The 10,697-nt window shown below is 43.9% G+C and overlaps 1 protein-coding gene across 1 annotated transcript in view; it reads right to left on the bottom strand.

Annotated features, from left to right (window-relative positions):
- Topaz1 (testis and ovary specific TOPAZ 1) overlaps positions 1 to 10,697 on the bottom strand; it is a 57,493-nt gene that overhangs the window by 27,798 nt on the left and 18,998 nt on the right. The window contains exons 6-9 of the mRNA XM_055601830.1: positions 7,999 to 8,138; positions 2,242 to 2,327; positions 1,245 to 1,370; positions 438 to 501 (exon numbers count right to left, since the gene is read on the bottom strand). Of these exons, the coding sequence (XP_055457805.1) occupies positions 438 to 501; positions 1,245 to 1,370; positions 2,242 to 2,327; positions 7,999 to 8,138 (416 nt within the window). The remainder of the gene's footprint in view (positions 1 to 437; positions 502 to 1,244; positions 1,371 to 2,241; positions 2,328 to 7,998; positions 8,139 to 10,697) is intronic.

Raw genomic sequence — 10,697 nt, 5'->3', positions numbered from 1 at the left:
TATCTATCTATCTATCTATCTATCTATCTATCTATCTATCTATCTATTGAGGCAAGGTTTCTCTGTGTAGCCTCAGCTGTCCTGGAACTCACTATGTAGACCAGGCTGGCCTGGAACTAAGAGATCTACTTGCCTTTGCCTCCCAGAAGCTGGGATTAAAGGTGTGTGCCACTGCTGCCCAGCTAACAGTTTTTTTAATTAAAAATTATTGTGTATAATGCGTGTGTTGGGGTGTGAGTATGGAAGGCAGAAGACAACTCAGTGGACGTGGCTGCATCCTTCCATAGTTAGGCAGGATGCAGGGATTCAACTCAGGATGCTAAGCTTTCACGGCCAGCACCTTCACTTTTCTGGACTAACTTTAACACTCAGTGACAAAACAGCACAGGGGTGATGTGCTCACAGAAACCTGTAACTGTCCTTCAGTTATTCCATACCTGCTCGCTGCAGCAAAGGCTGCTGATTGACACTTATGTATTTCTTAAACACATCCATGCAGACCTACAAAAGTCACAAAATATTAAATTACCTTCACATGTTTACAAGCAAACAAAAAGTTATGAACTTAGAGCATAAGAATAAAGGTAGATGTTTAAGTTAATTTACAGGCTTGAAATGTATACTAGCCTGATCCTTCTGCCTCCACCTCCCAAGTTCCGGAATTTCAGGTGTGTACCACCATGGCTGGCTGAATGGCTACCGTGACTGGCAAGGAGGGAATGCAAGCAGAACTCGCAGACCCTGCGTAGAGTGTGACCTGGAACAGCCACTTCAGAACTTGTTCCTCAGGGTCTACCAGGGCTGAGCATGTGTAGCCTCTATGGCCCATGAGCACATGTGCGTGCACTCACCATGAGACAGGAAAGAGGACCAAGAGGATCACTGCTGTATTCTCTAAACAATGCAATGCCCCATCAATCTGAATTTTGAAAAACCTGTAAAACTGAATATTAACTATTATGCAGTCAGGAGAAAGAAACATTAACAACTAAAGTTCAAAAACTACTGCAAAAAGAGGGCAAGCCAGGCACTATGATATGCACTTTTAGTCTGGGCAGCTTGGGAGGTAGACAGCAGGAGTTTGAGATCAGCCTGAGAAACACAGCAAGACTCTGAATAGATCTACACATATAATTCAAATAAAACATAGTCCTAGGTAAAGATTACCCACGCTATCAGAGCATTAAGACAACCACAGTCAAATGCGTGCACTAAGACCATCCCCAGGTCAGATGGGGCTCTACCTTTTCATCCCCCTGCTCGGGAACATGGACAAACTTGCACTGTGCTCGCTCACAGCCACGTAATGTATTAAAATGAGATTTGCAGTATCTATGGGGTATCACCAACCCTAAGGGCTTCTGGAACACCTAGAAGATAAGAAACTTAATCATAAAACAGTCAAGTGACACATCTGAATATTGCTTTAATATAAAACTAGTTCCATGTGAGTTACCTGTGACTTTTATCAGTTTTTTTCAAATAAAAGATTCCATTAAAATTATGACTGTTTTGTTTAACAGTTTTTCTCCCCCCCCCCCCCCCCCTTGAGATAGGGCCTCACTATGTAGCCTTGGCTGGTCTGGAACTCACCATGCAGACCAGACTGGCTTTGAACTCATAGAGATCCCCTCTGCCTCTGTCTCCAGAGTGCCAGGGTTGAAGGTATACACTGCCATGCCTGGCTTGCTTTGCATTTTTGTTTGTTTTTGAAACTGAGTTTTCCTGTGTGGTCCCGGCTACCTTGGAACTCGCTCTGTAGACCACAGAGCTCTTCTGGCTGGGACTAAAGGTGTGTGTCACCACCTCCTGGCTCTGCCCATCTGTCTTTTAGTGCTTACACAGGGCTCCTGTTTCTCATGCTCTTTGCCTCTTTCACAAAAAGCTAGTTGCAACCACAGAGCACACTGTATTTCAGATGTGTTTATTAGAAACAAAACTCTCGTTGGTTTTCTGATTAACAAGAAAAGAGAAGTGATAAAGTTGAATTTTATCCATCAGACACCTCCCACAATTAGCAGTCCTCCTCCCAGCGGTTAGTTTCAGAGGCTCCTTACTCTGCTTCCAACAGTCGGTGGCGAGCATTCCCCAGGTCAGTGCCTACTCTGCTGCTCATCCCACCCAAAACCTGTGTCTACAGGAGACTGGTAGGAAGGAACTGGATCCTTCTGCTTGTATTGCCCTAAGTAAGGGTCATAATCTATAACATTATTATTTTTTTTTCGGGAGAGGAGGACTTACCCCGATGCTCTTTTCTCTTGTAAATATTTCACAGGTTTCAGGATTTTGCAGTTGTAGGACATAAGGTCTTCCTGGAAATCTGAAATCTGGAAGTAGGAGAGCATTACCAACAGGCACATGAACACTGACTGACTTCTAAACAGTGACAGTCACTCCTGTCTGCTTTAGCTCCACTCTGGCACACTCCTTATTCATGTGTACAGGTATTTTACATGTCTGCTCACCATGGGCAGTTCTGCTGTGGTAGTCTGAATACGAATGGCCCCGTGGCTTGCCTCAGGTATTTGAATGCTTAGTCATCAGGGACTGGCACCCTTTGAGAAAGACTAGGAAGTGTGGTCCTGTCAGAGAAAGTGTGTCACTGAGGGTGGGCTTTGAGAGGATGTAGGACTCTCAGCCACTTCTCCACCTCATCTGCCTGCACGCCACCACGTTTATGATAAGAATGGACTAACCACGAGCACACCCTCAATTAAACACTTTCTTTTAAAAGAGCAATAGACAAAGATTAAGAGTGTTGGATGCCATGGGAATGGAGCTGAAGACAGCTGTGAATCAAACCCGAGTCCTTTGGTAGAGCAGCCAGTTTTTAACAAGTCATCTCTCTAACTCCCTCTCTTATCACTTTGTTCCCTACATTGAGTGTGTGCATGTGTGTGCGTGTGCATGTGTGTGTGTAACATACATACTTGGGCATACACTGACATACAGTACTGTACATGTCTGGTAAGAGGACAACTTGGTGAAATCGCTTCTCTCTTTTTACCATATTCCAGGGCTCAAACTCAGGTGGTCAGACTTGGCGGCAAGTGCCTTTACTGGCTAAGCCATCTTACAGGCCCTGCGATGGCACAGCTTCTTCAATTTAGACTTGTATTGCCATGTGTATTACTGTGAAATTCTGAATGACTTATGTAGCAGAATTTCAGCAGAACCTTTGTATCTGGCATGAATTCTGGTGGGATGGCACGTAGGCCAAAAAGTAGCTTTTGTCAGTGATTATCACCTGAGACTTTATGGGGTTGTTCTCAGAGTCTTTGCATAACTTATTCTGAGACATGCCTGGCAAACCAGGAAGTTCTGTATGGCTGAGACTTGCTTAGGTAATGATTCCTTCAGACAACCAGACAGCAGATTTTGGTATGCAGAAATTGACTTGCTAAAAGTGCCTTTTGTGCAACAATAAAAAGAGCCCCTGGGAAGTTTGGTCCTTGAAAGGCTGCTTCCCAGCTGAGAAGAGTCTGTTTAATCTATCACCCAAACACTAACACTTACATCTTAGGTCACTGAAACACTTCTAGACCCGAACTTAAAATTTTAATTTAATTATAGGCTGTAGATAACTTTCTTAAAAAACTTAAGTAGTCCTGAGTCCTACCCCAGTTAAACACCTCACCCAAACCTTTCTTAAGGAAGAATACTAACAAACCCATACCAGGAACTTGCTTGGGTGTTTGACAGATTCATAGTCTGAACTCCTAACCCTCAATGAGGCTAGGAACCCTATAAGCATAGACACCGAAGAGTGCACTCTTCTTACACACTCCAAGAAAGAGGGTGGCCTTTTGAGACCTAAACAGGATCCTCAGAAACAAACTTGCTGGAATTTTGATCCTGGATTCCACAGCCATAAGAAATAGGCATCTATTTAGGCCCCTAGTCTGTGCTACTTTGTTACAGTACTCTGTGTGACCAGCACAACGCTCACTGTGCTCTTCAACAGTGTCTTTAAAATTTTATTTTTAGTATTTTTAATTACATGCAGTTGTGCTGCATGTGGGTTTGCACACGAGTGCAGTACCTTCAGAGGCCAGAGATGATAAACACTCTAGAGCTAGAGTCACAGCCAGTTGTGAGCTTCCTGCCTTGGGTGCTGGGAACTGAACTCAAGGTCCTCTGAAAGCAAGTGATCCTAAATGCTGACCCATCTCTCTAGGCCTAATGGTGGCTTTTCAAACAAGAACTTGGGCATTTAGAAATATTCTTTTCTAAATACTGTTTCTATGTAGTGTGTGTGTGTGCTTGCCTCTGCATGTGCACGAGGTGACCAGAGTTAACATCAGGTGTCCACCACATTTTTCACCAGTCTCTACCATATTTTCCTCTGTGGCTGACTTTTAAGCCACAGTGTTACTATGCAGTCTTTGTTGGCCTGGAATTTACAGTTACCTGCCTCTCCCCCTGGAGTGCAGGAACTACTTGCCTAGCTTCTACTTCATGTTTTTGTTTTCTTTTATGAATGTTTTGGCTGAATGTCTATTGGACCAAATTTTGTGTTTGATGTCCAAGAAAGTCAGAAGAGGACTTCAGGTCCTAAAGAACCTGACGCCATGTGGGCGCTGGAGATTGAACCCAGGTGCAATTAAGGAAGTTTTCTGCTCTTCGTATGAGCAGAAGACAGACATCTGTCTCTCCATAAGCCCGTCTGGATTGTAAGCCAAACTGTAAGCTCAAGTACCTATGCCATTTAAAAGACTGGCATGATAAATTCTGAGGACATTGTAGCCAAGGATTTTACTGACTAAGGATATGCTGTTCAAATACCCTCCTCCGGGCCTTTGGGCTCCGTCGCATTAGGCCAAGCAGCTACCTGTCCCCTAAGAAAGCACATCCCATTTAGAGGGCTCAGCTGCTGCCTGAACAACAGGAAGGCTTTAGCTTTTAGAATCAATGTTACGCAAATCCCTTCCTGCCTTTAGTGCTTAAGCTCACCCCAGGCGCCTGCGCCTGCTCAGGTTTGGGCCTGGCTCTCTACACTCGCTGCAGCTATTTCTGTCGTACCCTTTTCTCCAGATGGAATTGATGGTTCACTTTGGGTCTGGGACCTAACTAGGCTGGTGTGTACTTTGCTACCTGTATAGCCCCGTGTCTCTTTATGTCAGGCTTGACTGCCCTGTCCCCCATGAAAATGTCTCATGTTTAAAGGGATAAGCCGGCTGCCAGAGCAGTGTGACACCTCAACTTAGTCAGCATTCAACAGCTTTTTGATGTGGGAGGCATGAAGCTTGCATGTTTGTCTCCCAGCCTAACTTTGGGTCCTTACACTGACCAACAGAAAAGATTTCTTAGGATAAAATGCCTTTTGGCACCAGTTCTCCCATGGGAACCCCACTTTCTAAAGAGATTGGCTAGACTTTCAGAGCAGTGTGACAGCTTATCTCTCCATCCCAGGCATATACAAAAGCAGAATTGCATGTTACCTGTGAGAGCCCACATAGCCACAGAAAAAAAGGACCAAACACCAGTAGAATGAAGTTGGACCTGATGACTCATCCTCTCCTTATATAAGTCCAAGTCCATCTTCTAGATAAGTAAGGACACTATTATCCATTATTAACAAAAAACTTAGATAGTGGCGTTAAGGAAAATGTGTCATTTTGAATCCTAGACTGTCCAAGAGTGTAAGTGGGTGCTGATGGCAGGTAGCTTATAGACCTGTGCTGATGGCAGCAGGCAATTACAACTCACCACTTTTTTTTTTTTTCCTGCAGCAGAGGCTGAGAAAAGCAGCTTTATCAGCAGGGGTCCCATCCTGACTTTTGCCCAAAATCTGCCTGCCTTTTTCCCCTTTGTGTTGGGATTGAAGGCATGTGCCGCCACCGATTTGCTCAAATATTTCATCTCAATTCCCTATCATGGTAACTCAAAACTTTTAAACAAACAAACAAAAATACAAAATTCTAAGTTTTGGGCTTGCTGTGCCAATTTAGGCTGCAGCAGGGAAGCCCATTTATCATTCCTTGGATTTTAGTTGTTGCTAAAATGTATCAGTGGACCCTTTCCAGGAACAGCTGACAAACATCTTGCAGCCTGAGAGCTCTGCACTCCAGCCACTATCAATGTTCTGCTGGGAACAGCCCCCTTTCTTTCTCCCTTTCTACTGCCCACAACTCATCCTTCCATCTCTTGGCTTTCTCCACATTTTCCTCCAACTTTCCTAGAGAGAGCTTAGGGAAAAATCATGACCAGCATTGAATATGCTGCAACCAGGTCCAAGTCCCTCTGCCTACTTTCCATTTTAGGCGCAGTTTTAGACCTAGTTCTGTTTAGAAGGCTGCCTGCCTCCCCATTTCGCCTCTCCAACCTGTCATGCCTCTGTAGCCACCCTGCTCTGTGAGAGCTGAGCCCGAGGGCAGCAGCAGAGGGCAGTGCCTGTGAAATGCCCTGGCTTGTGAACACACATGTGTTAATCTAGCGCTCCTGCCTTTCCAACCTTGAAAAGTTTTGGGGGAAAGAAACCCACCACTGCTAAAAATCCATTCCTCCCCTCTGCTTTTCCAATAGCTAAAGTTTGGCAAACAGCTTGTGAGTTTCCCAGGAAGGTGTGGAAGGATCAGTTAGAGGCTGTGGCTGGCTGTGTCAGCCAGCTCTGCTCTGCTAACTCTTCTCAGTTTGTCTCCCCTCCAACCGCAGTAAGTTCTAAGTCTGAGTTATAGCGTCAAACTATGATACAATTTAATTTCTAAGGGTATGGATACATTAAATTAGTTGGGCACCAATATGTTGCTGTTAGTTTAATGGTAGGGTCTAATAATGTTCATTATCAGCCCTAGAATTATTACAGTGGTATATCTAACCTATCATAATCAATAAAAGACAGACAGCTTATAAATTTTAGAATTACCCATTTCACCTGGAGCAGGGGATATATTAACCCTTTAAACTACCTCTCAGCCCCGTCCCAGGTTACCTCCCATTCATAGATCTACAAATACTTTCTTATTCTTCACCTAGGTCTTCTGCAAGAGCATCACGTGCTCTTAACAGCTGAGCCAACTCTCCAGACCTCTACTTCATGTTTTTGGGACAGGGTCTTTCACTGAACCTGAAGTTTATTGTTGCAACAAGACTGGATGGCCAGTAAGCCCGAGTTCCACCCTACTTTCCTCCCAAAATGCTGGGTTTACAGATGTGCAGTATCACACCCAACTTTTACATGGGTCCTAGGAATCTGAATTCAGGTCCTTATATCCATTTTCCTTCCTTCCTTCCTTCCTTCCTTCCTTCCTTCCTTCCTTCCTTCCTTCCTTCCTTCCTCCTTCCCTTCCTCTCTCCCTCCTTCCCTTCCTCCCTTCCTTCCTCCCTCCCTCCCTTCCAAGACACGGTCTCTCTGTTATCTAGTTCTGGCTATTCTGGAACTTGCTATGTAGACCAAGCTAGGCCAGGCTGGACCAGGGCCACAGAGACCCACCTACCTCTGCCTCCTATGTGGTGGAGGACTGTGCCACAGTATCTGGCCATCAGGTCCTTATGTTTGTGAGGTAAGCCCTTACCCATTGAGCTATTTCCTCAGCCCAAATATTTTTATTTCAGTTTATCTTTGTAGCATCTGGCTATACTTGGGAACAGGCTGAAGGTATGTTGCCTATAACCTTACAGCAATTTACACTATGAAAGTTAGAAGGCTTTAAAATAAAATACACAACTACCCTGGTTTGCTGCAATGTCCTACAATACCAGGCAGCATGAAGTGAGTGTTGTGAAGGTTCACAAAAGTGAGATGTGTGCTATAAGAAGTAACTTAAGCTTCTAAACTCATCTTCAACAGAAGTCATTTAAATTATATTATGAATTGTGAAAATTAACACAAATCCCAAACATATGCAAGTATGATTAATTAAAGTATCAATACTTTGGCTATTTCCCATGAGGCCAGTGTCGGATAAAGACAGATATTTTTACTTCAGTAGCAGTGTCTTCTGTGGAGCCCTGGGCTGCTGCAGGCTGACAAGACCTTAGTAAGGAAAGGAGTATTACCGTTCACCCAGGGCATGGGCACTGCGCCTTCCTGATGACTGTTTAGAGCCAAAGGATGCACTGAGGAGCACAGAGGGCTGGGGCCCAGTGTTGCTAACCGACATTCATTAGCCACGACCTCCGCATCTCTAGAATCTTTGCTGTATCAACAGAGAAACTGAATCAGAATGTCAGTCATATATAAAATATGAAGGCAATGAGAATCAAGAAAGCAGAACTATAACCTACTGTTATACATGTGCCATGCATTTATTCCACACACTATATATCATGAATTGGCAATATTTGCAATAGGGTGCTCCTGTGTTCTTTAAATTTTATTTTCCTTAATAACTGAGGATAATGATGTTTTGGGGAGGGGGTGCATATACCACAGTGAGTGTGTGGAAGTCAGAGGGCACTGTCAAGCTGGGTCTCTCTTTCCAACATCATGTGGGTTCTGGACACTGAACTCAGGTTGTCAGGCTGTACAGCACTCTTACCTGCTGGGCCTTCTTGCCAGCCCAGGGTCCTGTCTTCTTAAGATGATTACTTATCAAATGGTTGAGGTAGGGATAGGAAGAGCATGTTATGGGCTGAATATAAAGTGTTCTCCATGGGCTCATGTGTTTGAACAGTTGGTTCCAAGCAGATGAAGCTATGAAACCTCTAGGAGGTAGGGGCTAGTAGAAAAAATGAGTGGCTGTGCGGCAGGCCTTGAGGGCTGGAATGCCTGAGCTTTCTGACTTCTGATCCACTGGGTGTGAGTCCTGCCATCACCCATGTGCCATGAACTGTGCCATGTTCTCCCTGCCATGAAGCATCTCTCAAATAATGAGCTGAAGCAAACCCTCTTTCCTTTAAGCTGCTTCTGACAGACATTTTGTCACAGTGACAAGTCAATGAATACAGGCTGGTGTGGCTACACCACAGCAGCCCCAATGCAGGAGGTAAGGGACAGGAAGATCAGGAGTTTGTGGCCAGTGTGGGCACAAGTAAGATCTTGTCTCAAAAGCAAAACCAAAAAGCCAACCCCCAAAATGCGTGTGTGTGACACACACACACACACACACACACACACACACACACACACACAAACACACAAACCCAAGACACTATAGCAACCCCTAAAAACACCACCACAATCACTACAACAACAGAAACCAAACTTTTTTGAGATGGAGTATCAGTATCCTATCCTTGAACTTTCAGGTCAAGTCATCCTCTTGTTTCAGCTTCCTCAGACCTGGAACTATGGGAATACAACACTGGGCTTGACTGGGAGTATTTCTATCATACTCAACAAAAAGGTTCAAGAGATAACTAAGGGTGTGTTTTAAACAAGAAAAGGCATCTACCTACTGTCCTGACCAGGCAAGGAAGCCAGTCCATCAGAGCATAACTCCCTTATCCAGTCCATAATTCATGGCTCAGTTACCCAGGATAAACTATAGTGCTAAAATAATAAATGAGACACTCCAAGAATAATTTCTAAGTTTTAAACTGCTTCCTGTTCACATGTAGGATGACATGTGGCTATCTTGCTTCATTCTGCAGGGGATATGAATATCATCCTGTCAGTGTGTGCAGGCGCTGGTCAGGGATTTCCCACAGTGGTAGCAGATCAGCTGTTGCTGAATTCAGGAACCTGGCAGTAATTGCCTAAGTCTCCACTACTCTGAGCACTGCTGGATTAGGTCATGTGCCCATGTGGACGGCTTGTCTTCTCACACCCTCACCAGACGTGATGAAGTAAGACAGCACCAGAGCTCCTGCAGCACAGTGCTATGACAGTAATTCTGTTACTGCTGGTCTCTTAGTGTGCCAAGTTATAGAATGCATTTACAGGGAGAGCACACCATGCCATCGGGTATGATGTTTCGGGCATCTATGAGATCTTGGCGCTATCCTCTGTGGATAGAGAGGAGCTACTGTACAAATTATTTTTCTGGATTAAGTCTATATAATAAACCTATACATGTCTGATAGTTTTCCATGGACAGAACCATAAAACTATTAGCAGGCTGATGATATAAAAAACTTGAACTTGCATACCTTAAGAGCGCAATATCCTGCATAACAAATTCCATTAAAATATAAGTCTGGAGGTTACTTACGTAAAAAAATAACCTGATGTCTAAAAGGTACAAAATAATTGGCTTTTTCAGAGAAAGGCAATAATAATCACATACTATCTTTTAACCTTAAAAAACAATTATAATAAGCTTTTTTGCTAGATTTATCGGGGGGGGGGGGGTTGGAGAGAACCAGTAAGAGGCAATAATTGTAGTTATAACAGCTTAAAATTAGTAGCATTAAAAGAATTTAAAGAGCCAGGCATGGTGGTTCATTCTCTTAATCCCAGCATTCACAGAGCCAGAGGCCTGGAAGTTTGAGGCCAATCTGGTCTACAAAGTGAATCCAGAACAGCCATGGCTACACACAGAAACCCTGTCTCGAAAAATAAAAAATTGGGAGGGAGGGAGGAAAACAGAGAGAAAGAGAGAGAGAGAGAGAGAGAGAGAGAGAGGAAGAGAGAGGGAGAGAATTTAAAGGCTGGCTATGGTAGTGCATACCTTTAATCCCAGGACTTGGGAGGCAGAGGCAAGTGAATATTTGTGTGTTCGAGGCCAGCCTGGTCTACAAAGCAAGTGCAGAACAGCCAAGAGAAACCATATATATATATATATATATATATATATATATATATATATATATAT

Source organism: Psammomys obesus, unplaced genomic scaffold (assembly GCF_907164565.1).
Source record: "Psammomys obesus unplaced genomic scaffold, mPsaObe1.curated_primary_1811, whole genome shotgun sequence".
NCBI classification, from domain to species: domain Eukaryota; kingdom Metazoa; phylum Chordata; class Mammalia; order Rodentia; family Muridae; genus Psammomys; species Psammomys obesus.
This window is presented reverse-complemented; position numbering and strand designations above follow the sequence as displayed.